Genomic DNA, 25,582 nt, shown 5'->3' with positions numbered 1-25,582 from the left:
GAATAGTAGCTCTAATACAGCGACTTATCACATTTCTGTGTATTTTCGGGAATTTTCAAACAAACGTCGCTATAAATCGAGTTCAAATTCTACGATTTTGTTTAAAATTGCTCAGTTTGTAGCTCTTCAGATGCCCTTTCGAAAAAAAAACCTATCCAGAATACTCAATCGACCTTGTTTCAAGTGGCTCTAGTACAACAAACTACCGAATTTCTGTGTAATTTCATGAATTTTTTGACGAAAGCCGACATGGCTCGAATTCAAATCATATAATTTTTATTGAATTGGTTAATTTTTCTGGGGCTTTAAAATATTTTTTGAATTCCACTCGTTTATGCATCGATACATCAAGCATTACTTCCAAGTACTTTGGCAGTGTATTTTTATTCAAATTCAAAACAACAACAATCAAAAATCAAAGTCAATGAAAATGATACGCTGTGGCTAAAACATTTTTTCCCTCCAAATAGACTTAACCTCAATCGAATGTAAAACGTTTACGATGTCATCACTATTTTTGACATATTGACCATTCTTGATTTTATACAATATTAATATATCGTGTGATTAATATGAGTTATTCTGCTGTTATTTTGATTTGTTTTCATTTTTCACATTGAGCACTACAATATTTTCACGTATATAAGTTTTTACTAGAAAAAAAAATTAGAAATCGGTTGATTTCTTCAAGTACTTTCTTTCCACTCGTGGTTTTCAAAGTTTGTAGTCACAATTTTATTTGAAAAAAAAGCTAAAAAAGAACGATTTTGTTGATGTTGAAAGCCGTGTGTTGACAACGGTAAATGTAAGATTTAAGTGTTAAGAGATCTAATTTTTCTTTTGCTTAGAAGAAGACGAAGAAGAAAATTAAGAAGAGAAATTGTGTGAGTTTATGTGCGTATATTTTGAATATTGTTAAATTGCGGAAAAACACAAAGCAAAACAAATAGAAAACATGGCAGATAAATATGATTTATCAAAATTTCGATTGGAACGCATTTTAAATAACAACAGCGAAACAAAAACCATCTGTATCTTGGGCACATTCCCGTCCGAATTAGCGGCTGACACAAGGTATCCAGCTATTGTTGTACTCGAAAAAACTGCGTTCACCGACTATAATGTTAACACGGCAATCAATGATGATGGTGATGATGATGATGAGAACCAATGCAAATCATACTTTAGTCATGAGCAGGGACTGTCGCGAGATATTTATAGTAAGATATTTATTTATAATACTTATGGTTAGAAATAAGTCTTATTTCGTTGCGTGCACGCTACATTGCAAACGCACGACTCTGCTTGTACATACACAGAGACGAAGAGCGCATAGGCTACTCTGTGTATATTAATTAAGATGATCTAATGTGTAGTTGTTTTTTTTCTACTTGGTTCTTTAGGTGTAAAGTTGAACATAATTTCCCCATGCACGGAGACACACATTCAAAAGTATTCATCGCAAGAAATCTTTATCATGTTGGAAACACCGTATCTGTATAAAACCGTCACTGAATCACGATTACAGCTCGAATCTGAACTATTCACCTTGGATGTAAGTTATTGTATAGTAATAAAAACAAAAAAAAATAATTTATTACATACAGTCTCACAGCCATTGAACTTATATCCGGTTGGATATATTTTTAGTTAAGTGATTAAAATGTCTCAAATTAGGCAAATTGTTTGAGTCTTGGAAATCTTGCATTTAGTCAAAACACATTCAACTGTTTCTGACACAAAACGAGCTTATAAATTGTTATTTATTGTTACCTTTTTTTGTAATAGAAAATAATTTCCTAATTCATTCATTTTTGCAGTGGGTCTACAATATCCTCGAGCATAAAAACGAAGCGGATCGTATAATCGTCGAAGATCCATGCAAGACGCTTGGATTTATCCTATTGCCTGATTTTAAGTGGGATGGAACTTTGGAAACATTCTATGCCATTGCTATTGTTCATCAATTAAATTTGAAATCGTTACGATCATTGGCTGCTGAACATTTACCACTGCTTCGAAATATTCAGACAAAAAGTGTTACTTCTATCAAAACAAAGTACGGCTTGGATTCATCACAATTGCGTATTTACGTACATTATCAACCGTCATTTTATCATTTACATGTCCATTTTACATATCTAAAATATGAAGCGCCTGGAATTCATTGCGAAAGAAGGTAAACATAAGAAAAAATTTCACACATAATTTTTTTTTTTAGAAAAAACTCCAATATATACATTTTATATGTTTCTTTTATACAGTCACATGCTCAGCACCGTGATCAATAACATCGAATTGGTATCCGATTACTGTAAGATTTATTATATTTTGTTTTATTGAATAGGTTTAATTTGATGTATTTTTTTTTATTACAGATCAACGTGCAACAACAAATCGGTTGTCATTTTTCATCCTCGAGTATGTCGCCGCAAAAATATACGGGAGGAAACGAAGTCGGCAAATTACAAGTGAAAGTAGCTTCAAAGATTTCAAATTAGCAGTCATAGGGGACGATTTCGTACAAAATGCAGTTAAAAGTCTCCATTCGGGTGAAACATCGCGGAATATAGTCGAGAAACTATCACGTGCTGCAAACATTTCGGAATTCATTGCTGTATCGGAGACCCATCGCATGCTAATTCAGCGTTTTCTCTACGAATGGAACTATGTGCCGGCCCAAGATTCTCCAAAGCATATTTTAAATGCACTCAATGATGATTGTATTCAAGAGATTCTGCGAAAATTGACAGATCCAAGTGATTTCTTAAGCGCAGCCGAAACGTGTCGTGACTTTCAAGAGAATGCACTACAATGCTACCCACGGAATTTCAAAGAGTTGTCTTTGTCACTTGAAAATAAATCAGTTGGCCGCTACACTGCATTCCCTTTGAAGCACGCATCAAATTTTCTAAAAATCTTCGGTCATTTGATCCTGTATATGGAATTAATTTCTGATTTTGAAGATGGTACAATAGATATGATCGCTAAAAATTGTGGCGAAACATTAATTTACATGTATATTGAAGGCCATGAAAATACTAAGAGCAATTTTAATGACTTGTCGCATTTCAAAACCTTAATAGACATTAACATTTCTTCTATTTCAATGGATAATGTTGAATTACCTGAAAATTTGGAATGCATAAATTTGACTGGCGTAAAGGTCCAAGCAGATTTGCAATGTATCATGAAAAAATTCCCAAAATTGAAATATGCTTATTTTGATAAAGTTGATAATCTAAATGACGCGGCGTTCAATGCATTCATCATGCTTAATCCACAAATAGAAATGCTTTTAATTGTTGATATTCAAAATCTCTCATTTTCAGCTATCAATAGTATCAGCGATCGTTTACCAAATCTTGTGGATTTGAGAATTGATTGCCAATTCTTGGCCACACATGAATACAATGAATTAGTGATGCATTTTAAACAATTTCAACAATTGAGACATCTAGCAATAGGTGTTGAAATTGATCTGTTCATTCCAGCAGTTACTTCAATCGATTCGATTGTTACGAACATACCCAAAATTGAGACGCTACGACTTGTGGGTTTTCTTAATTTTGACCAAACTCTACCCGGTTTACTTCAATTGGATGAGCTCAAATTATTAGATATGTATTGTTTTGATTATGTTCCTTTTAATACAATCCTTGAATTAGTCAAAGCATCACCTACATTGAAAGATATTAGATTCAACTGTTTTACGATTAGCGTATCAGAAATAATGAATATTTTGGAATACAGCAAAAATTTGAATACGCTTGAAATATGGATTAATAAAATGGATATGGTTTTATCGGTTTACAATTCAATTTTGGCACTAATTAAAGGACGTCTCGAAGTTGTTCTTCGAATAACTGATGGAAATATTGATGAGAATATTTTTAAACAAAATATGCAACGATTGAAAATAGTGAGAGGAGGATAAAAGATTATCAAGGCATAGGGCTGGAAGTGTTATTAACTGTCCTTTTTATACAATTTTTAGACATTGAATGACGACTGAGCTTTCATAGATTGTTCGGAAAAAACAACTAATACAGCTGTGTGACGGTGTGACAAGCCACAGGACAGCTCAGTCCTCTACATTCATATTTCCGTTCCTTCCCAGGTCACTCTGTTTTATGTCTATTAAGAATTCTAAAATATATAAAAATGAAAATTTGAATTTTTCATCTAATTTTAATGAATAATTATAAGTGCTATTATTATTATTTACCATTATCTGGTGGGCACACTATTTGATTCATATTCTATAACAGAATGAAAATTGAGATATAGATTAATTAATTTTAATGGAAAAAATTAAAAACGTGGAATTTGCCTGATCCATTTTCAGGATTTGAATTTCAGAACAACAAAAAGATGACACAATCAAAGCAATTCCCAACAATGAGATTGAACAAGACGATAGTGATGTCTGGCAATGACATCGTTGGAAGAAATAGTAAAAAAAAGTCAGAGCTAATTATAACATGTTTATCTTTATTTAACAACTTTGACCTTTCAAACAAAATATATGAACATGTCATTAATGTTTTTTTTTTCTTAACATAAAAACTATGGCGAAAACTGTGGTGCGTCTTGATCTGTATACACACTGTCGAGTTTTAGGTTGGGATACAATTTTGCAATTTTTCCGAGCGGAGTACACAAGCGACCGGCAAAGTCTAGACGTTTTCTACTTAACGCACGATCTGCAGCCACTTGAATTTCGTATAAAGATCTGAAATAAAACAAAAAGAAAAACTTTAGTATCTTTCAATTCTATCAATCTCGTGCATGTGTTGAACAGAGTGTGAATGGAGCTCAAATTCTGAATTTAGTGTCAATTCACCGATTGCCTGAGGATAGCAATGAATGTTGGGCTTTTTTCTTGCTGGCGGTCGAGTCACTTGAGCCGGGCGGTGACATTGGTGAATTTGTTACTTGTGTATTGAGCCGTTTCGAATCTTTGCTCACTTCCGACACGTTTTCATTTTTGATGAATGTCAATAGTTTCTTGTGATTTGATGATTGTGGACCAATTTGCAGAATATGAATCAATTCGGCCCAAAGTAACCTATACTGTTCATCTTTCTTGGTGCCTTTAAGTCTACAAAGAAAAATAATAAAATATTCATATCAATTATCAATCGATTACGTGAAATGTTCAGTTAATGTTTACTTGTGATGTCCAATCGGTAGTGTTAGTGGTTCTTGTCGAGCTTCGAATGCAATCAAATTGTAAATTATTTGCTGACACTTCAGAATTTCATCGTCACTTATTTCTTCCTTGCCAATCATGGTGAGCATTGGTTCGAGAAACTAATGATGAGAAAATAGAATTAAAAATGATATGAAAAAATGATGTCAATGATTTTTTTTTGCTTTATCTCTTCTGACCTGTCGAACGTTGTATACAATGGTGGATCCAGCGGTGAGAGGAAAATATTTTGTGGTTTTACAAAATTTCGCTCTCAATCGCATGAGATTTCGGTCTGGCAATCGATCCGGATATTGTTTCAACGGAATGAGTTTAAAATTGTGAATGATCGATGCAAAGTCGTTTATACGATAGTCGGTCACTTTTCCACTGTTACTTTCCAACACTGATGGTAAGTCTTCTAGACAACTGCGTGATGTGTGTAGCGTATGAATGAAAATCTCACCACCATGTGCCGATAGCATGTGACTGGTTATCTTTCCGCCCGTTTCTCTGAAAATAAACCAGAACCGAATTTTTCCATTTAATTCAAAATTTGTGTTTTGCAAATGTATTCAATTTACCTTGGCATTTCGAGTAGAACGGATCGTCCGTTGAGAAGAAAATTGATTAAACACGAACTGGGGCGTGATGTAACATCGACCGGTGTAATTCGATATTGTGCCAAACACGGCTGTAGTTCGGCTGCTCCAACGCCGCGTGGTGTACACCATTTCAATGTAACCGTCTCATATTCAGCATTTTCTTTGATGCTCGTTGGTAGCTCTTGTTCGTTACGACAAATGATCGAATGTGATTTTCGCGAATGGAAAATTTCCACATCATAATTTGCACTTGAACTTGCATTTTGTTCCTCTTTCATTGGTATACCGGTCACTGTAGTACTGGCCAAATCATAATGCGGCAAAATCAAATGAGTCAATTTGTTGCCAAAATCACGGGCTTTCACCGAATGAACCTCTGCTTTGACCGTGCCATTCAGATCACGCAATGGACGATTTGTAACCATTGAGTCTAATCCAGAGGGATGCAAATTTATCACAACCAAATGACATTGATCGATTTTTATAAATTCGGATGCACCTTGTGTCGTTTGAAAATTTTGCTGTGTTACCACGGTGTAGAAAATTTCTTCCAAACTTTTCATGCTTGAATCATCACGTGCGGATGTGATACAAATTACTCGTGCCCGATTCATCACTTTAACACCTTTTGCTCGTTTTTCCTTTTGTTGTTCGGTTTGTTCAGCCAGCGCTTCAACAGCTGCACGCAAACCATGAATCACTGTAAATTCAGCTGAATGTGGTAACGGTGGCGGTGTACCAACCATGGCCATTGCATTCATTACATGCGTTAGATTTTGCGTTACGGGCGCCCATGTATTCACAATGTGAGCATTTGCATCGCTTACTATGAATCGAATCTGAAATAAGCAGAAACAATAGGGTGTTTGAGTTACGAAAGAACTGCATACAACTGAAAGTACATGACTTACATATTTACCGGTCGGAAATAAATCCCAAACGATACGACAGTATTCGGCCGCTGTTTCAACAGACGTCGTCCAAAGGCTCTACAAACACAAATCGCACATAATTAAATTGCCGTAAATAATTGACACCAAAAATGCAAAAAAAATCACCTTTGAAACTGGCACCACTGATTCGATTCCTTTGCTATTCACAAATTCAAGCTGGAATGTATTGTCTCCAGAAATGCCTAATCGAAAAACATTGTGTTATTTCCACAGTACACAGTGATGTCCATTGGACAGTATAAATAACAAATTCCTACCGAAATATTGTGTGTGATCCAACACAAACACCGTTTTATGATTGAAATCTTCCATTTTTGTTCAATTGAAATGTTTCTATTTGCGAATAAAAAGTCACAACATAATTGAATCGGATTTTGGTTTGTTTGTAATAATAATTCAGTTTCAATCTGTCACCGGCATCATATCATTCCATGAACTGTCATAACTGATGCAGATGGCACCACCTATTAATGTGAAACGTTCAATTTGCTTTGAAATAAATAAACAAATGCGATCATAAATGTATTTTTTGTTTTTATCGTAAAACAATTTTTGTGTCTTATTTCCTAAAATTGAAAAATTAATCTTCATCGACATTCATGTTGTTCTCCAAATTGGCATGCGGTTGCATACACTTTAGTGTGAATTCAAGTGCTTTGATTGCAGTCAGATGCTCGGTCATTCGTTTAAAATGTCGTTCCGTGTACGGTAATGCGTCTTCAACCAGCTTGATGCGACTAGTTGGTTTGAATTTTCCATTGAGCACATCTTTCAACAAAAGATTCAGCACCAATTGCGATGTTCGTGTATTTCGGCTATTTGTATTCCATGAAAGTGTATGATTTAAAAGTTTCTCCTTTTCACTTTCGTTTAATTTCAATACAGTTTCATCCAATCCGTCTTCTTGTGACTTGATCACCTCTGTGATGATGTTAAGCGATAACTTTGGTTTCGATAGTCGTAGTGCATATTTCAACGCTTTCAAATGTTTCTTTTCGCGTAATAAATTGTCGAGTTCCTGTTCCTCAAGTGCCAATTCTTGTTTTTCTTTTTGTCTAGTGGCCTTTTGCTCTTCGGTCACATCTCGCCATTTAACCAACAACGAATCGGCGCCACCGCTTACAAAATGTGATTCATCCGTTGTAACGGCCATTGTCCAAATTCGGCCATCATGCTTTTCCAATGTGCTTATACCTAGAAAAGAATGGAATAAATGGAAATTAATCAATAAGTAATGGAAGTACTGGAAACAAATGATGATAAAATATATACTTACATTCCGAACTTTTGATGTTCCATAGTTTAATCAGACCATCCGAACCGGCCGATAGAATTTGCATGCCTTGGCTCAAGAATTCGGCTCGCATCACCGAACTGTCATGACCTTCAAATGATTTCAAACACGACATATCGGTTAAAGACCACAGTTTAATTGTACAATCACCGGATGTAGTCATTAAGACTTGATCGACGGGTGAAAATCGTGCACACCAAATGCCACGACGATGACCACGCAATACGCCCAACAACGATAAATTATTTAGGCTCCACAATTTGGCCGTCTTATCTTGTGACGTTGTCGCAATCATTTTATCGTTCGGTGAGATTGTGATACAATTTACATCTTCTTTGTGCGCAATTTCCGTTGCGATGCAATTCAAATTGATTGTTTCATTTGAATCGAGCTCTTTTGGTAATTTCCATACTTTAATGCATGTGTCTTGACTCACCGAAGCAAATGTTTGATGCGATATTTTGCCAAATGCAACTGAACCAACGGCTTTTGTGTGTTTTCTACCGATGCCAATACAGCGAATTGAAAAATCACTTGGATTTATCTCCCACAAACGAATTGTATTATCTTTTCCAGCGGACAGAAGGAAATTACGCAACGAAGCCAACGATAGAACGATATCAGTGTGACCTTTTAAAATTTTACAATTCATATCAAGTGTGTCGTATATTTTGATATCAGCGCTATTGGTAGCAACTGCTAGGTATCGATCCTTTTTACCAACAAATACCGTATCCAAAATCTCAGCACTGAATCCGATAAATTGTTTTGTACAATAAAATGTGCTGGAATTATGGATCATAATGTTATGGTCGGCACTGACAACGGCAAATTGCGACACATTTTTGTTATACAACATTTGTGTTATGGCCAATCCTTCTGTTTCATTTGCCTTTGACACCAAACTATTTTGTTGTTCATAGATTAATCGTGCTGTATTCATTTCCCACACCTTAATTAAACCACCCTCGCCGGCCGATGCGGCATAGATTTTATCGTCGTCCAATTTAACGCTGGTCGGCAATTTGATGGCATTGGGCAGTACAATGGCACTTTCGATTGTTTCGTACACAGGCACAACACGAACTTGTTGATACTTTTCCAAATCCCATAGAATTAAGACTTTATCTCTACTTCCAGATACCATGCATTTTCCGTCTGAACTGAATGAAAGAGATGTTACTTTTGTCATGTGGCCATTCAATGAGCACACCAATTGACGTGTTTCAAAGTTCCATCCATTGATTTTATTATCATTTCCAGCGGCAAACACTGTTCGATTCAACGATTGTGGATTGAATTTTAGTACACTTAAAACACCAACACATCCTCTCAAACTGCCGACACATGTTTTACGCTGATGATCCCAAATACGAACAGACGAATCGGCACCACCGCTTGCAATGTGCGTTGCATTTGTGTTAAAATCCAGCATCGGAATCGGACCATTGTGTGCTGATTTCCATGTTTTAATCAGGGTGCCATCGTTGGTTTGCCATAATTTAATCAAACTACTTCGATGTGCAGTGCATAATAGTTCGTCATCGTCACTCAAAGCAAATGTATAAATCGCATCTTCAACAACATTTCCTTCGTTGACTTGTTCACCAATCGATTGAATCACCTTATTATCAGCCACCGAAATCACATTGATTCTCTCTTGGTCTTGGCAATAAATCTTTTCCGCATTTGATGTCCATTTAACCAAACCACCGGTATAAATTGCACCATATTCTGCGTCCACTTCAAACCTGTTTATTGAAGAAAAACAAAACACTTATATTTTCTGTTGATTTTAATGAATTGTTCCATTTTCTGCAGAAAACACTTACGTTTCTTTGACTTTATGCTTGCTGGCCATTTTTCTTAATGTCGGTTTTCTTCCAATTTTATTCCTTTGAAATTTACAGAATGTTTACACCACACACAGCAAAAGCTAAATATTATACCACCACGTGCAAGTGTCAAAAGCGACGTTTTCGTCTTACAATGTCATTCACAGTGACAGTAATTTGACGTTTCGATGACGTTTTCGATTGTGAATTGACCACAAACTGAACGATTATATTTTTGGTTAAATTTCCACAGACGTAAAAAATATAAAAACAATGTTTCGATTTGTTGGAGCTCGATATTTGAAACTAAATTTACCGTCGACACAAAAATTTGAATGTGTTCGCAAAATATATGTAAATTCTTGTGTGCAGTTGAATAAGTCAAAAGCCGAAGAGTTAGCAGAAAGAAAGCGACGAGACGAAGAATTTAGATGGACCAGACTATATGTCTTCAATGATATGAAATGGTATTCTATCGTAACGAAGCTAAAACTCTATTCATATGTTTCAACTCTAGTCTTAACCCCAGTGGCGTATTTAATTCAATTGTCTGAAAAAATTCCAGACGTTTCAGCAGTGCCTTGTTTGGCAATTGGTATGTTTGTTCTTTGACTTCAAATATTTCCCACGCAAAACACTATTGATATGTTGTTGTTTTCATTCAAAGGTCTCACTAGCGGCATGATTTTGACGGCATACAGCAAAACGCTGGCGAATACAGTTGGGATAGTGTATATATGTGGCCAAAATAAAAACCTGCGAATAGCCTATATCGATTTTTGGGGTAAACAATTATTTGTCGAAACAACTGTTGATGAAGTACGCAAATGTCAAAAAAGCCCGGTAAAATTTGGCCTATACAAAACGATACAAGTAATCAATGGCAATGAGAAAATATCGCTGAAAATTCCATGGAAAAATGTTGAAACAACAAATACTAAACTATTTCGGCACTTGTTCGGAAAGTAAAAACCTGATAAAAAAAACCTAGTTGATTGAATAAAAATGTTTTTGAGATACAGAAATTCTATTTACGATTTTATTTATTTCTTATTGAATTATACAAAAATGAATCTAGCCACATGACACCATTTGAACTATTAAACCCATCTGTAGTGAGCGTACGCACGATTGGCTTCGCAAGATTTGTGTAAATCTTGTTTTCGTTTCACGACACGTCCCGTATTGTTGGCTGCGTCCAGAATTTCCCATGCAAGTTTGTCATGAAAACGAACATTGAAGGCCTTATCGGTGCCAGCCTCTATTAACCATTTCATTGAATAAAAATATGATTTATTTTCTGTAATCGGAACGGGAACATTGTAATTGGTGCCACCACGTCTAACAGTAACTAGTTGCATCACTGGGCGACAACTTTCAACGGCATTGCGAAGTATAACGCGCGGATTCAATTCAATTGCTTCACGTTCTTCGTCGTCTTTGGCCAAATTGTAACGCTCCAACTGATTTCGTTTAATATTTTGAAATACTTTTTCCATTAATCCGCGTGCTAATTCCTTTTTTCCACCTTCCATGATAAAGTTGGTGAATTTATTCACTAGTGGATCGTACAGCAACGATGATGATTCATTTGTTTTGGCCGCTTTAATTTTTTTGTGTGTGAGAGAATCGAACCGATTTTCATCTTTCAAACGTTTTATATCATCCTTTTTTATGGTCGGTTCAATGAAATCAGGAGAATACATAGACATCCATCGAAATGGTGTTATATGCGGCTTGCTATAATAAAATAACGTTGTCTTTAAGAAAATACCACATTTGTTGATAATTTTTTTATAAAATACTCACACAACAACATTTACAACATTGAAATTAATCAATTTTCGTAACATTTTTCCAGAAAAACTTCTTCCACAACTCGAATTTGACTTTGAAGGTTAGAAAAATAATAATAAAAAAAATTGATTGACTTTTCTTAGCAGACGAATGTCTGATGAATGAATAACTAACTTCACGGTGGTTTTGAATACATTGTATCATTTTTTAACGTTTTTGGCGAGTTTTTCAAATCGTTAAAATTCTGATGTTTTTTTTTTCAACTTTTTCTTCCTTTAAGTGTTCTGCAAAAATGGTTGCAATGTCTACGAAAATACGTTTTTAATTATTTATTTTAAAATTTTAAACTTTGATGAACTTTGAACGGTTGCAACATTTTTGGATTACTAAAAATTGTCAACTTCGAACCTTTAGTTTAGTCCAATAAAATTGCCTTAGATTAGGTATGTTCTTCATTCCAAGAATTTGGTGGTCAGGTAGAAGAACCAAATTATATAACCCAAAGGTTAAAAAACACTCGCACCTGTTCTATTGTTTGAACCCCCTAATTACTAATTAAGAATCGTAATGAGTAAACATCTGTTTTTATCAGGAAAAATGGTTATTTATGAATTACTTCACAGAGTTGGTAATTTTTTTTTCAACAAATAGTCTCTTGTATCAAATCTATTTTTTTTTTTGTTTTTTTTTTTTTTTTTTTTATGATAACATGAAAGCAAAGCAAATAAAACAATTTTTCAAAAGAATTACTGATCATTTTTCAAGTACTTTTCCATGCACCCAAATAATAATTTTCTTCCATTGAATTCAAATGCAAAAAAAAAATCATGTGAGTATGCTTTAAAGCGTGGGTAACGTTGTATGTAATATACTTCTATGGAAGGGAAAAAATTACCAAAAATGTTGAATGTATATTTTTGTCTCTTTCTTTCAGATGTAAATTCAGTTCAAAAATGGTTAAATAGAAAGAGCACACACTAATGACCATTTCGTCATTAGGGCGATATATGCTAACCAATACATATTTGCATTCTCTCACTCTTCTACTAATTTCACACATAAACAATAGATTTTGCGTTAATTACATAATCATTAAGCATGTATGGATATTGTCACTACCTGTATTATGTATATTATGTACAGTAATTTGAAGTTAGCAAGTAGTAAGCATTTATATCTGTTGAAATGGTACCGCCCCAAAAAAGGGTATAAAAACAGCAACCATTTCAAAAATTCTTCAGTTTATTTTGGAAACCCAAACATTCAACAACTTCTAAAGTTATCTTAAAAACTAAATGTTTTTCAACAAAAATTATTAAATTTTGCCACAAGTACGGAGTTTTTTAAAGCATATTTTTGAATAAAATAACGTTTTAAGCAAAAAAGTTAAATAATTAGTCAACAAAGAATATCAAACATATTCAAGAAAATTCAACAATAACGACGAAGTGAAAAAAGTATTTAAAAATCTCGAAAAAATGTCTCAATTCAAAAGTTCAGAAGTTAAAGTAGTTGCAGCTGAAAATCAACTACGATCAACTCTTGGACATCAATCAGAACTAGCTACTGAAGGTGACAAACAACCGAACGAGTTGAAAAAGGTAATATTTTTTTTATTCTTAGAAAATAAGATGTTTAAGTCACATCCGACATACATTTATTAAATTTTGTTGATTCAACATTGATCAGATTTCTTCCAAAAAAAGTATGTTTCCAGTGACTCAATTATTTCTTAATTACTTGTGAAACACTTTTCTTTATCAAAGTACATAATCTCACCAAGTGTGAATAAATTTCAATCCAAATTATAATATTTTAATAATAATGTTTTTTTTTTTAATTTTCAGGATCACGACGGTTTTGTTATGCCAGTAGTGGTTGGAGCAAAATGTATGGAACCAATCAACGATGAAGCAAGGAAGTTAGAGAACGCAACTAATACTGTTCCTTCATATAAGATGGATGCAACTCTACGATCAATATTGGAAACGGCAGAAGAAGTAATCCTGAATCCGGCAAAACGACGAAGACTTGATGATAACGGTGCTTTTCTTCTATGTAGACAGGATACAACTCTTAACCTGATACAATATTCTACGGACGGAGAAAATGATGACGGTGCCTGTTTATACAACCAGGATTCATCTAACAACCCAACAGTGAATTTCTTTGATGATGATGACGATGAAGATGAAGATGATGACTTCCTGGACGATTACATAGCCGATGGCATTGAAGCTGTAGGTTTATTTAGACAGGATGCAACTATCGGATCGTTGCAGAATCTACTACAGACTGCAGCAAATAAAGATAACGATACCGCCATCTGCGTATCTAAAGAGCAGGATACGGCTGTCAGTCCAACACAGGATACTATCGATGAAGATGACAATGGTGCTGTCGGTTTGGTCAAGCAGGATACAACGCTCGGATCAATCCCGAACACAACAGATGGTGATGATAATGGTGTCGTCTACCTATCCAAACAGGATACCCCTCGCATTCTAGAAGAGGATTTCAGCAATGATGATGACGATGATGATGGTGGCGCTGTTTCGTTGTTTAAACAGGATGCAACATTAACACTGGATTCTTTAAAACAACCTGAATTACAAAAACCGGCCACTAAAGAATGGTGTAAATTTTCGAATGTTTTCATCAAGAAAATCGGTCCGATCATTCAATCCGGAAAAGTACGCCATTCCCGAGCATCTGGCTGGGTATATGACAAGGACTATCTCCATAATTCTTCAACACCAATGGACAATCGACGTCGCGCCGCTGAACGTTTGATGCAATCATCATTGCTATTCTTGGAAAAATTGGACGAAATGAACGCAACACAACCAAAAAAGAAGTACAAAAAATTCTCCGAACTTAAGTTCAAAAATGGTGTCCAATGTGTCGATAGAAGACTATATGCTGTCCACAAAAGACGACGAGAACAACATTGATGACTATAGTTCGAATTTGAAATTAATCGATCTTAATATTGTACAGAATTAGTTTTATTTCGAAAAAAAAATGTATATAATTTTTGAAGACCACAAAAAAGGAAATAAAATTAAACAAAAATATAAATAAACGTCTTTTTAAAATATTTTTTTCAGCACGGCAAAAACCACGGGGTAGATAAATGTTCAAAATGTAGAATCCAATTAGTTTTGAAGAATATACTTCATTTCTCGAATACATTATGATTCGGTGAATCTTCAAGTTTAAGCCATGATTTCCATGATAACGTGATTCCAAGATGGCATACAAACGTATTGAACTACACAAACGAAGAATATTTGATAATATAGGCGATTACATCACTATTCAGAGATTACGAATACATATGTCTACCCCCATTTAGCTTGTTTAGAAAATAGAGCGAAATATACAAAAAACAACTCAATCATTAGACAATTGTAGATATCGCACTTGCAAAAAAAGAAGCAGTGCGTTTTTGGGATGATTAGATGCATGTTATATTATATAGAGCATTCGGTAATGTACAGCATGCATCGAATAAGTTTGTTTGGTCGTATTTATGGATCCCACACAATACCAAAATCGAATTAAACAAAAGAATTAGCAACATATTCCTTGCGCATCATATCTTATTGAATACTGTCCGGTCTTCAAAAACAAAAAATCATTTAATAAGCGAAATTATTTGATTAGCTGTAAGCTTCTGAGCGTTACATTCTATTCCGCAGCATTGATTTTATACGAGTGACGTGTGTAAATCAAAGAATGAACATCTTGACAAGTAGACAAAAATGTAATGATGAATAGAGACAGCTCGCGGAATCCGCATTCAATCCACTTTGACAAGCGACAATGGTGTGGATGAAATACGCCGTTGGAAAGGCGTTTCGTGTGCACATGTTGTAACTATATTGGATATTCCACAGTTGGTTTGTATCACGCTACGAACATTTTTCATTATCTATGTGGATTCAATATCAATTTATAACTGCATTGGAAAATGGCACTTTGTCTCAGTATGTTATCAAATCGCGTAACGTTCGCATGTGTCTGGAGTGTTGCTCTGTGAAATTCCATTCTTCGTGAACTAACACGATTTTTCTACAAACAAATATTTCAAAAACGATTGTCGTTGTTGCCTTTTTTGTAATTATTACATAGTGAAATCAACCTCGAAAATGGATGCAATTAAGGATATGATTGCATTGATATTTTCTTCGCACGGTGAATGTGGGCGAAAATTTCTTACATTTGTCGTTTATATGACAACATTGGTTTGTTAATTTACCTACTCGAATTTCAAACATATTTTCTTCTGAAATGTGAAGATAATTAACCATTACTAATTTCCAAATAGCTCGACAATGTTCTATTAACGGTTATCGGTAAAATAAATCCATAAACTATCCTCGTTATACAGTGAAATTTAAACAAAAATGATTTTAATTAAAAATTTTAGTGCCCATCCTACCGGATTACCTATCCCAAATCGACCGTGAATCAATTGAAATTCTGAAATACAAAAATCTCTACTTACATTATGTATCAACGATGTTTGGTAAAAATGTTCCATCGCAAAATGTAACAGCAATACCAACAAATTTTCAATTTGATGTTGTGCACGATGAACTATGGAATGACAATAAATTAAACGAGGAAAATGGTGCAGTTGGCATATTGCTCGCCTGCAAAGCTCTGATACAATTGATTTCAACTCCATTTGCTAAATCACTGAGCAATTCATTCGGATATCGTTTTACAATCGTGATTGGAACTTTTGTTTTGTTTTCAGCATCGCTGAGTATGTATTTGATGTCCGTCATCTAATTAATTTTTACTGAACAAATATAAACGGTTTGTTTACAGCTTTTGCAATTGGACAAGGATACTTTTGGCTACTCGTTGCTCGTGGCATGCAAGGATTTGCGTCGGCTTGTATCAGTGTTTGCGGCATGAGCATCATTGCTCAAGTAATTGAATTTTTAGTTTTTTTTTTTTATTTGAAGCTTTATAGTATTGAGTAATTCGATTTTGGTGTGAAACATAATCGATATGTTAGAATTCATTTTCAATTTCTCCGAAAGTTAACGAAACATTGTTCTTGGTAGATTTATCCAGAAGAAAAAATGCGGTCACAAGTGATTGGATTCATTTTGGGTAGCATGGCACTGGGGGTATTGCTTGGATATCCTTTCGGTGGCATTTTGTATGCAATCAGTGGAAAATCAGCACCATTCTATATCATTGCCGTTTTAGCTTTCATTATTTTAGGTGAGTGCAATGTTACAATCAATAACAGTGGCCATAATATTTTTTAAAAATACTTACTGATTGATTGAAATGATAATTACTCTATTCGTGATGTGTATTTGAAAATAGCTCTTCAATTAGCTTTCATTAACGTAAAATGTTGTAAAAGTGAATCAATGGTAAAGGACGGCAATTATATGTATCTTTTGAACGATCCAATTATCTTCAAAATATTTGCGGCAATTTTAATTTCGACAATTGCAATGGCCACTTTAGAGCCATGTTTGCCAATTTGGCTAATGGCAACGTTAAAACCAGAGGTGATTAAAATATGTAATGTTAAAATTCCGTGTATTGAAAAAATCGTCAGAACATCCAAATAATTCAGCAACAGGTTGAACTTTACACGTAGACATTTTTTTGACGGTTTTTTCTCAAATCACGTCTGAATCAGTTACACAGTCTGTTCTATTTACAGAAATGGCAAATCGGAACGGTGTTCATTCCAGATTCAATTGGTTACTTTGTAAGCACAAATTTCTTGGCAGTTTTGGCACATCAAGCCGGTGGTATGCTAACTGCAACAATGGCACTAATGATCGTCGGACTGTCCTGTCTTATGGTAGCTAGAAATTTTCATCAATCCCAATTTACATTTGATTTGCTCTCACCACTTTTCTTTCAACACTTAGATACCGCATGCAAGTTCGATTCCGTCACTTGTTCTACCACATTTTGCGCTTGGCATGGGTAAATCGTGCTTCTTTTGGTTTTTTGCGTGAATAAAAACTGAAAAAAATCTCTATTTTTAGGAATCGGTACGCTTGATGTGGCATTAGTCCCACTCTTGGCATCGATTGTTGACTCCAAGTACATGTACAATGATGAAATAGCATTCAACAGCAGTTTTGGTGGTTCATACGGTGGAATATATGCCATACAACAAATCAGGTTGTTAAAGTGATTGATATGTCTTTCAAATCGAATTTCAACTGTTTTGTGTTTTAATATTTCTCAAAGTGTGAGTTTGGCGTATTTTTTGGGACCATTATTAGGCGGAGAGATTTCACAGTACATTGGTTTCTCGTGGTTGATGTCTTTGATCGGCTTGGCAAATATTTTTTATGCCATTTATCTAATGCAAACGGTATTGTTTGTATTGCAACCGGAGGTTAGTTTGTGGAAAAAAGAGTTCTTGAAAAAACGAGTGTTAAAAATTATTTTTTCTTCTGTATAGGATTATGACGATAAAGAGTCACCAGAAGCGAATAAATTCTTCCTCCGTTTGTGGCCCTCGAATACAACGCTATCGAGCAATTTAAGTTATAAGAGATTTTATGACGCTGTGGATAAGCCTCAGCACTAGATTCAAACGTGACGCGAAAAAAAAGTGCACTATACTAGATGGCAAAAGAAACCAAATGCTATATGCACACGCGGTGTATCGCAACGCCAATAAAATTCTCATTTCATGGTTGATTAAACAGTAATTTATTATCAGTTCATCTGCACTCACAACGAATTTTTCTTTTGTACGATATAAAAAGTATGCATCCCAACACAAATGGATTTTCCACATTTTTTCGTTGAAATGGTTTATCAGTTCACGTGAATTTCATTCTGAACAGAAAATAGTGTACATTCTCGGAGTTTTTTTTTTTTGAAAACACACGCTATTTGTTTTACAAATTCTTGGAGATTCTTTTCGAAATTTTCTTCGGTTAAATATTTTATTATTTAGTTATTTTCGGAAAAATATTTCGGTTAAATATCAATTTCATCTCCAAATGAATCCGTGCTTTTTTCGATTAAAAAAGAGCATTTTTTGACACCGAAAAATAAAGAAAACACACCTTTCATACGGTTCCAAGAAGTTTTTTCGACACAAAATTAATTTATCGACAATTAGCAAATAGAAGTCCGAATATCGAATGTAAAGAACTTATTTTCGGTTGCACATTGTCGCTTATTGATAAAATGGAATGTATGCGCCACAATTTGAGTATTGCCCATGCCAATTCCTTGAAACTATAAAAATAATAAACATTTTTACTAACCACAATGTGAGATTAACTATAATAAATTATCCGTTCAATGTTTAGACATTTGCCATGTTATTCTGTTAACTTCTCAATTCTAATTTTATCTCCTAACCAATATTAAGATAAATAAAAGCAAAGCAAATGGAATATAACTGTTCGCTTTTTTTCTCTTTCATCGTTTGCGTTTTATTTGTCGCATTCTCAATGTCGTTGTCATTTACTGTACAAACTTAATCTTGTAGCATTTAATCATGTGTCTCTTTGCTGTCACATTTTTCTTTTAATTTCGACTGTGTGGATGTTATGAATTATGGCTCTGCCATTAAAGGCGTTGATTATCACATTCTCCTCCAGTTTTTTGTTTTTTGAAGTTTTATTAATATGTAGCGTAAGTGCTGCTACCACCAAGTAAGGATGACAAGGGGTGCGTTAGTATAAAAAATCTTTAAGAACATTGTGCTCATTGAAAGATGTACCAGCAAGTGCTATAAAGATTCTTCTCTTTTGCACATATTTTACAGTTTATTTTTATAAATGATGGTTATTTATATCGATTTTAAAAGTTCGATTTCTTAACCTTCCTAACTGAACAGCAATTTAAATTATACTCAAAGGAATAAAAGCAAGAAGGAATACTTTTTAAGACGTAAAAAACGGAGCAAAAAAGTTCCATGGCGTTTTACTACATTTTTCGTGAATTGATACTCAAAATTTTATATTGAAAGATTCGGCCTAGGTGATAAAAATGTCATTTGAAAAATTCTTCCGTTAACGTTAAAGTAAATTAGAACTTTCTTTTTTAGCTGTATTCACATTTCTTTTTCGCTCTCTTCGAAATAATTTTAATTCGTTTCTAAAATTATTGTTACTCAGTTTTATTACTTTCCCCACACTGATGTTGTGGCATATATATGTGTCCGTGTGCGGATTTCTTCCATTTTTCCAACGCATTACTGTTGCCGTTGATTTTGGCTAAATGTTGTTTTACCAATGTAAAAGTTGATTAAGCTATAAAAAAGGTCTATAAAATTGTACGCAAGTGGTGCGCGCACACGCAAAATGAAAACCGAGTGTTGTCTATATTTATTTTTCATCGTTCATTGTATGCATTAATAAAAATAGGGAAAAAACGACGATGGAATTGAAAAATCGAGAAAGAGCAATGTAAATGAGAAGAGGTAAGTGAAAAATAAAGGCAACGATAAACCGTTTTGTACTTGTCATTGCCGGCAAAAGAAAAGTCGAAAGATAGAAGCCATTTTATCGTCACATGTCAACGGAATTGTTGTTTGTTTTTGTGATGAACAGGGCGAACGACAAATCGACTGCTTGGAGTCAGTTAGCGGCGCATACATGAAAAATGGAGCCAATCTTTGGTTGAAGATAAACATACAAATCAAATTTAAAGCCTTTTGTGCGGTCCATGCATGTGATGCAATTAGATAGACGATTCTTTTCATACTTTTCATTCACCCATTCGAAATTACACCACATTAACTGCACATATTTTATTGTTAATAACTCGTGGTACACGTTTTGATGTAAACAGATATCCTATAGGCAATATCTTTACATTTATAAATTCGTTTGCATGCTCGACCGCGCGTAGTTTTATAGAGAGAAAAAAATTGGTAGCGAAATAAATTTATGCAAACAATGTAATTTTTGTGAGATTGCCAAGCAATCGGTTAAATATATAACAACAGGATCGACGAGAAGATTGACGAAAGAGCGAAAGAGTAAGTGTCGAAAAATCGTAAACATTGATGTTATATTGCTTGAAAATTTCGGCTAACTGCTTTGAGTGATCGTAAACATGGGTGATAATGAGAATCAATTTATAGCTCGAAAAGAAAGAAAAAGTACAAAAGCTGACATGCAGTGGTTTTGCTTGTACGGTTTTGTCGCTCTTATTTGGAGAATAAAATTTGTCGCAGGAAATCACAAATCGGTGTGAAATAAAACGTAAATGTCGCATTCAATTCAGACAGTCACATTTCAGTCTTTTTATCCGGGATTTTTACTATCAACAAATTGTCGTCACCATTTTTAATTGAAAGTGTAATATTGTTGCGCGTTCAGTTTTTACGATCACACAAAACTAAATCTAAACCATCTGCACATTTTATTATTATCACTTAAGAGTAACTATAAAAGCGGCACATTTTGAGCGACGAGCGAGCGCTCACGCTTTCGACGCTTTTCTTCTTTGTCCGAGGTATTAGTTTGATGTCGCTTTTCATTCATCCTTCTCTTTTTATTTTTGAATTTTCATTAATTGCTATGTCTTGTTGTTGGCGTTTTTGTGTTTTTTTTGGTTGCACTGTCACATCATACACATTACTGTTTGTGTGTATACTTTTTTTGTTGTATCTTTTAGTGTTGTTTTCGCTACTTTCGACGCTGTCAACTAAAAACATGAAAATGATCGTGCACAAGCAAAATAAAAGAGAATAAGCGCACGTTCACAGAGTCGCACACATACATGTGTCAACAATTTTGAGATCTCGCTTACATGATCCGGCTTATAAACGGAGATCGCAAAGACACTTAACGATCTCTCTATCTCTATACCAGTAATAATAATAATAATAATATGTCGGAAAAATAAATGTTGTCATTTATATATGAAAAAACGACAATTTTGAATTGCTTTTCCTCTTCTCATATAATATTCAGTAATGCGTAGTTTTCCACTTGATCCGGACACACATCAACTGTGATACACAGGGATATTTTAGAAATCTCTTTGCGTAAAACGATTTGTTTTCATTTCATTTTTGTTGCGCATGTTGAGCGTGTTGGCGAAAGCAATCGAAAGGAAGAGCGAAAGAAAGAGAGAGAGAGAGAGAGAGAGAGAGAGAGAGAGAGAGAGAGAAAAGAGGGAAAGTGTTTTTGTCGCGTGCGTATGACAGTTCGTTTTTGAATGGATTATCGTAAAGACGTCGACGAATTGTCATGTAAACCGAAATCGTATCCGTGCTCGACTCGATCGGCGCATTCACTTCACACTCCAAGCGCCTTCAAGACTATTATGTGCGCACTTCGTTCAATTGCCATTTATCTGTTGGCTGTGTCGCGTCTACTACAAAACCGCACACAACATTTGATGTGCAAACAGATTTTCTATCCTCGTGTCGACCAAACTGAAAATCAACATTTGAAAACTCGATTGTGAGTGCATATCCTTTTGATCACCGCCGCATTCGGAAAAGTGTTGAAAAATTTATCGAATTGAACATATGTAGTGATCAAATTAACGATTTTTTATTGAGTGTAAAATGATTTGGATGTGATTCAAATAGAATGTCATTATTAAATGAATCTAAACAAAATGACAAAGTGAAATTAGCACGAAAAAAGAGAGCATCATCGTAAATACTTCCGTGTTTTTGTGATTATGACAAAATCAGTGTCGAAAAACAATTTCGTAGTGTTGAAGAGAATAAAAAGATTTAATTGTAAATTAGACGCACAAAGTGTCGAAAATAAGCGATTGCATTTACTGAATCATCGATTCAAATCGGGTGCAATAAAACGTCGGAATTGTTCGGTGATTTTCCATAAGCGTTTTGATTTAATTGAATTTATGAACCGACAACTGACAATCGGTGATAATTGTAGTACAAATTATGTATCATCAACGATGGGTGTTTTATCGCCAGCAACAACATCGACATCAAGTTGCAGCAATGAAGAGGATCTATCACATTTACAATCGCTACCATCGTCCACATCGTCCACCGTTGATCATTTTGAACAACACATTTTAGAACCGATCTCGCACACTGTTAACGGCATTCAAATTACAAAACGTCCATGTTTAACATGGGCATGCAAAGCATGCAAGAAAAAAACGGTCACAGTCGATCGTCGAAAAGCTGCCACACTCAGAGAACGACGGAGATTACGAAAAGTCAGTAGAAAGAATATTGTCGTGCAATTCGCTTTTTTTTCTGCATAGATTTTTCTATTTTTGTATTTTGTACACTATTTTAATTGGACGAAATTAACAATTCGGACGATGCTATTCTTAACGAATAACTGTTAATTAGTTCACACTAATTAGGTACTGATTAGGACTTTTATTCTTTTCTCTTTTCCACTTTCAATCGATCCGGTTTATTTTCTCGTAAAATAGGTGAATGAAGCGTTCGAATTGTTAAAACGGTGTACAAGTGCAACGAATTCAAATCAACGACTGCCGAAAGTGGAAATTCTTCGCAATGCCATCGAATACATTGAAAATCTAGAGGATATGTTGCATGTAAGTACTTAAAATGTGAACTTTATGCCATTTGAGTATACTAACACACTCTTTTTACTCGATGGAAGAGAATTTTTTAAAATTTAAATACTCAGTTTGGTCGTTCTGCATTTTCCCTAGGAAGGATATATATTATTCTGTATAGAATTAATTGAAATTGAATTTTATTTTTCCAGCAACATGAAAACGACGTGCAACAGACGATCAATGAAACACAAAGTCTAACGTTAAATAGCAATATTGAGTGTAATACATTTAAGCAAAGTTCAAACAATAATTCAGCATCTCTAAAATATTCGGTAAGTTTTTTTGGCACTCGAAATCATTATAACAAAAGCATTAATTTATTATTCAAATCGTCATTTATTTCTAAATGTGCTTGTCTTGTTCCTTGCAATATTTCAATAGGAGTTTTGGCAACGATCGCCCGTTTTCAAAGACCGATCACACAAGCAAAAAGACGCAAACTATAAAATATTGCCAATTACTGGTAAGAGAAGTAAAAAAAAACAATGATATTATGTGTGTGCCCATTTTATTATGTTCTTTTCATTTCGTCTTCATTTTTTTGATGTGACCGAAAATCGTTGTTGTACAATTTGCTTGAATTCCATTGTGACAGGTTTATCATCGTCAGCCCATGCGAGTGATGGAAATGGCACTGCCAGTCTAGAATATTTAAATTTAATTGTTCAAAGCATCAATTCGAGTACACCAATGTCATCTCCAAACCAACCGCAAACTCTGCTATAACGCTTTGAACGACGCCCAATAAAATTAATCACTTTCTTTTCAAAATCCATATATATTTTCTCATGTTAGAAGAAAATAGAGAGAGAACGATAGCCCGAGATCTCTCTGAGATAGAGAGAGAGAGAGAGAGAGAGAGAGAGAGAGAGAGAGAGTTAGCAAAGTAAGCATCAGCGGCAGTATCATCAGAAGCGGCAATAGACAGCATCATAATAATCATAATTTTCTTAAATGAAGAAAAAAAGAACGGGACAAAAAAAAAATAACGAACAACTCGGGAACTTCTTAGAAGCTAATGATACAAAAATCTATTTTTGGCAACAACTGCAAATAATATATGTCGCACAATATTATAATAAATGTGTGTGCCCGTACTCGACGAGTACGACATCCACGACCGTTGTAGATAGAGAGAAAAATCGGAAAAATGTCACGAAAGAAAAACAAATTGAAGTAAACGGCAATGCATTAGACAAGGCGAAAAATAAAATGATATTTTCTCAGCAAACAAATCGAAAATTGTGAAGAAAGAAGAGAGAATGAGCGAATGAGGGCGAAAGTGTATGTGTGAGAAAGAGAGATGAAAATGAGAAAAAAGAGAGATTGAGTGTGTGACATGCTTGCAAACAAACAAAGAGATACACTTAAATAAACAGAATCAAGAGATCACAGTATCTATTTGAAAACAGAAAAACAGATTGAATTTGTATTCATTATTTTTGTGTTGTTGTTGTTGTACCTTTTTTTTGTCTTGTTCAATTTGACAACGAAATTTCCTTGTCGCTGGTAGCGAATATATGAATTTTTCATTTGACTATACCGCCGTCAAATCGTAGTTGGCAATATTACGCGAGTTTCTTTTTATCGCTCATTGCGTGCTACTCCACTCTTGCCGAACGAAGAAGGAGAGATTGATCTAAGTTTGAACAGCATTTCTCGCGCTCACTCACTTCGCATGTATTCGATTCATGTTACTTTTCCGCACACACCTAGTGTGAAAGGGGAAAGTATTGCAATAGGTCAAAATTTACGAAACCTCAAAAACATGTTTTCTGGACGTTTCTGAGGTCAGAGAACCCGAATCAGGCCGTTTTGAGCATGGTTGTTGTGGGTCGCTTCCACGTCGTACGTCGTACGTCGTACGTCGTACGTCGTACGTCGTACGTCGTACGTTGTCCGCCGTACGCAAAATTTGTCCATCGATTTTCTCACCACCCAGAAAAGTTATTTGAAATCTGACTTCACGGGATGATTGGGGGTCCCCAGGAATAGAAATCATCAGATATTGAGCGACTTTGGTTGATGGAAAAAAATTCCATGCCTGGAGTGATACCTATGAAAAAGAGTCCAATTTTCGTCTAAAAGTCATACTTAATGTAGACTTAAACACTCAAAAATATGTATTGGGGGGTTTTTTGGCACGAGAAAACCGAATCCGACGTTAGTTTTGAGATACAATCAATTTTTAATACAGTTTCCTTGAAAAAATCACAAAAAATTTGGATTTTTGTATGGGAGCCTGTATGCTACCTTAATGACGTGAAACTTTGCACAGACCATTTTTTACACAAAAGTATAACATTCTGAAAATTTGAAGAGATTTCAATTAAAATTAGGGG

At 34.6% G+C, this 25,582-nt stretch overlaps 8 protein-coding genes across 9 annotated transcripts; 5 read left to right on the top strand and 3 right to left on the bottom strand.

The window, feature by feature from the left end:
* Positions 1-699: 699 nt before the first annotated feature.
* On the top strand, positions 700-4,544 carry LOC116341537. Of its 2 annotated transcripts, XR_004201180.1 has the most exons (7): positions 700-1,220; positions 1,404-1,555; positions 1,821-2,179; positions 2,265-2,314; positions 2,379-3,922; positions 3,998-4,120; positions 4,349-4,544. XR_004201180.1 is itself a non-coding variant. In XM_031768658.1 (6 exons), the coding sequence occupies exons 1-6, from the start codon at positions 956-958 to the stop codon at positions 4,013-4,015; spliced, it is 2,388 nt and encodes a 795-aa protein (XP_031624518.1). In that variant the 5' UTR covers positions 700-955; the 3' UTR covers positions 4,016-4,544. The 2 variants fall into 2 exon arrangements, 1 of the variants encoding a protein (XP_031624518.1); XM_031768658.1 differs by having other exon boundaries at positions 3,998-4,544.
* Positions 4,475-7,157, bottom strand: LOC116341538 (protein asunder). Its single transcript, XM_031768659.1, has 8 exons — positions 7,010-7,157; positions 6,858-6,934; positions 6,711-6,788; positions 5,779-6,638; positions 5,395-5,707; positions 5,177-5,316; positions 4,847-5,104; positions 4,475-4,735 (listed from the first exon to the last, which is right to left on the bottom strand). The coding sequence occupies exons 1-8, from the start codon at positions 7,062-7,064 to the stop codon at positions 4,570-4,572; spliced, it is 1,947 nt and encodes a 648-aa protein (XP_031624519.1). The 5' UTR covers positions 7,065-7,157; the 3' UTR covers positions 4,475-4,569.
* Positions 7,158-7,261: 104 nt separating this feature from the next.
* LOC116341536 (transducin beta-like protein 3) lies at positions 7,262-10,013 on the bottom strand. Its single transcript, XM_031768656.1, has 3 exons — positions 9,879-10,013; positions 8,029-9,797; positions 7,262-7,946 (listed from the first exon to the last, which is right to left on the bottom strand). Exons 1-3 carry the CDS (start codon positions 9,905-9,907, stop codon positions 7,333-7,335), a joined length of 2,412 nt encoding a protein of 803 aa, XP_031624516.1. The 5' UTR covers positions 9,908-10,013; the 3' UTR covers positions 7,262-7,332.
* An 82-nt stretch (positions 10,014-10,095) lies between these two features.
* LOC116341541 lies at positions 10,096-10,906 on the top strand. Its single transcript, XM_031768663.1, has 2 exons — positions 10,096-10,476; positions 10,549-10,906. The coding sequence occupies exons 1-2, from the start codon at positions 10,155-10,157 to the stop codon at positions 10,848-10,850; spliced, it is 624 nt and encodes a 207-aa protein (XP_031624523.1). The 5' UTR covers positions 10,096-10,154; the 3' UTR covers positions 10,851-10,906.
* LOC116341540 (28S ribosomal protein S7, mitochondrial) lies at positions 10,890-11,812 on the bottom strand. Its single transcript, XM_031768662.1, has 2 exons — positions 11,691-11,812; positions 10,890-11,621 (listed from the first exon to the last, which is right to left on the bottom strand). The coding sequence occupies exons 1-2, from the start codon at positions 11,732-11,734 to the stop codon at positions 10,982-10,984; spliced, it is 684 nt and encodes a 227-aa protein (XP_031624522.1). The 5' UTR covers positions 11,735-11,812; the 3' UTR covers positions 10,890-10,981.
* A 1,296-nt stretch (positions 11,813-13,108) lies between these two features.
* On the top strand, positions 13,109-14,718 carry LOC116341539. The gene is made up of 2 exons (XM_031768660.1): positions 13,109-13,279; positions 13,526-14,718. The coding sequence occupies exons 1-2, from the start codon at positions 13,157-13,159 to the stop codon at positions 14,630-14,632; spliced, it is 1,230 nt and encodes a 409-aa protein (XP_031624520.1). The 5' UTR covers positions 13,109-13,156; the 3' UTR covers positions 14,633-14,718.
* A 1,000-nt stretch (positions 14,719-15,718) lies between these two features.
* Positions 15,719-18,545, top strand: LOC116341693 (synaptic vesicular amine transporter). Its single transcript, XM_031768913.1, has 11 exons — positions 15,719-15,928; positions 16,012-16,039; positions 16,114-16,455; positions 16,521-16,624; positions 16,763-16,925; positions 17,034-17,224; positions 17,383-17,526; positions 17,597-17,654; positions 17,717-17,855; positions 17,925-18,075; positions 18,142-18,545. Exons 1-11 carry the CDS (start codon positions 15,833-15,835, stop codon positions 18,268-18,270), a joined length of 1,545 nt encoding a protein of 514 aa, XP_031624773.1. The 5' UTR covers positions 15,719-15,832; the 3' UTR covers positions 18,271-18,545.
* Positions 18,546-21,878: 3,333 nt separating this feature from the next.
* Positions 21,879-24,661, top strand: LOC116341779 (myogenic factor 5). The gene is made up of 5 exons (XM_031769079.1): positions 21,879-22,862; positions 23,088-23,213; positions 23,390-23,512; positions 23,622-23,703; positions 23,836-24,661. The coding sequence occupies exons 1-5, from the start codon at positions 22,347-22,349 to the stop codon at positions 23,964-23,966; spliced, it is 978 nt and encodes a 325-aa protein (XP_031624939.1). The 5' UTR covers positions 21,879-22,346; the 3' UTR covers positions 23,967-24,661.
* Positions 24,662-25,582: the final 921 nt, after the last annotated feature.

The sequence above is a fragment of the Contarinia nasturtii genome, unplaced genomic scaffold (assembly GCF_009176525.2).
Source record: "Contarinia nasturtii isolate CC-2019 unplaced genomic scaffold, AAFC_CNas_1.1 Cnas_scaffold_745, whole genome shotgun sequence".
Classification (NCBI taxonomy): Eukaryota; Metazoa; Arthropoda; class Insecta; order Diptera; family Cecidomyiidae; genus Contarinia; species Contarinia nasturtii.
Note: the sequence above shows the minus strand (reverse complement) of the source record. Positions and strands in the feature narration are given on the sequence as shown.

Coding starts and splice junctions, on each gene's coding strand:
- LOC116341537 (XM_031768658.1), top strand. CDS start 956: ATGGCAGATAAATATGATTTATCAAAATTTCGATTGGAACGCATTTTA. Junction 2,180..2,264: donor GGAATTCATTGCGAAAGAAG/GTAAACATAAGA, acceptor TCTTTTATACAG/TCACATGCTCAGCACCGTGA. Junction 2,315..2,378: donor CGAATTGGTATCCGATTACT/GTAAGATTTATT, acceptor TTTTTATTACAG/ATCAACGTGCAACAACAAAT.
- LOC116341538 (XM_031768659.1), bottom strand. CDS start 7,064: ATGGAAGATTTCAATCATAAAACGGTGTTTGTGTTGGATCACACACAA. Junction 5,708..5,778: donor GTTCTACTCGAAATGCCAAG/GTAAATTGAATA, acceptor GTTTATTTTCAG/AGAAACGGGCGGAAAGATAA. Junction 4,736..4,846: donor TTGCTATCCTCAGGCAATCG/GTGAATTGACAC, acceptor GTTTTATTTCAG/ATCTTTATACGAAATTCAAG.
- LOC116341536 (XM_031768656.1), bottom strand. CDS start 9,907: ATGGCCAGCAAGCATAAAGTCAAAGAAAC. Junction 9,798..9,878: donor AAGCATAAAGTCAAAGAAAC/GTAAGTGTTTTC, acceptor TTCAATAAACAG/GTTTGAAGTGGACGCAGAAT. Junction 7,947..8,028: donor GAACATCAAAAGTTCGGAAT/GTAAGTATATAT, acceptor ATTCTTTTCTAG/GTATAAGCACATTGGAAAAG.
- LOC116341541 (XM_031768663.1), top strand. CDS start 10,155: ATGTTTCGATTTGTTGGAGCTCGATATTTGAAACTAAATTTACCGTCG. Junction 10,477..10,548: donor AGTGCCTTGTTTGGCAATTG/GTATGTTTGTTC, acceptor TTTCATTCAAAG/GTCTCACTAGCGGCATGATT.
- LOC116341540 (XM_031768662.1), bottom strand. CDS start 11,734: ATGTTACGAAAATTGATTAATTTCAATGTTGTAAATGTTGTTGT. Junction 11,622..11,690: donor AATGTTGTAAATGTTGTTGT/GTGAGTATTTTA, acceptor ATTTTATTATAG/CAAGCCGCATATAACACCAT.
- LOC116341539 (XM_031768660.1), top strand. CDS start 13,157: ATGTCTCAATTCAAAAGTTCAGAAGTTAAAGTAGTTGCAGCTGAAAAT. Junction 13,280..13,525: donor AACCGAACGAGTTGAAAAAG/GTAATATTTTTT, acceptor TTTAATTTTCAG/GATCACGACGGTTTTGTTAT.
- LOC116341693 (XM_031768913.1), top strand. CDS start 15,833: ATGGATGCAATTAAGGATATGATTGCATTGATATTTTCTTCGCACGGT. Junction 17,655..17,716: donor ACATTTTGCGCTTGGCATGG/GTAAATCGTGCT, acceptor CTCTATTTTTAG/GAATCGGTACGCTTGATGTG. Junction 17,856..17,924: donor TATGCCATACAACAAATCAG/GTTGTTAAAGTG, acceptor TATTTCTCAAAG/TGTGAGTTTGGCGTATTTTT.
- LOC116341779 (XM_031769079.1), top strand. CDS start 22,347: ATGACAAAATCAGTGTCGAAAAACAATTTCGTAGTGTTGAAGAGAATA. Junction 23,214..23,389: donor ATCTAGAGGATATGTTGCAT/GTAAGTACTTAA, acceptor TTATTTTTCCAG/CAACATGAAAACGACGTGCA. Junction 23,704..23,835: donor TAAAATATTGCCAATTACTG/GTAAGAGAAGTA, acceptor CCATTGTGACAG/GTTTATCATCGTCAGCCCAT.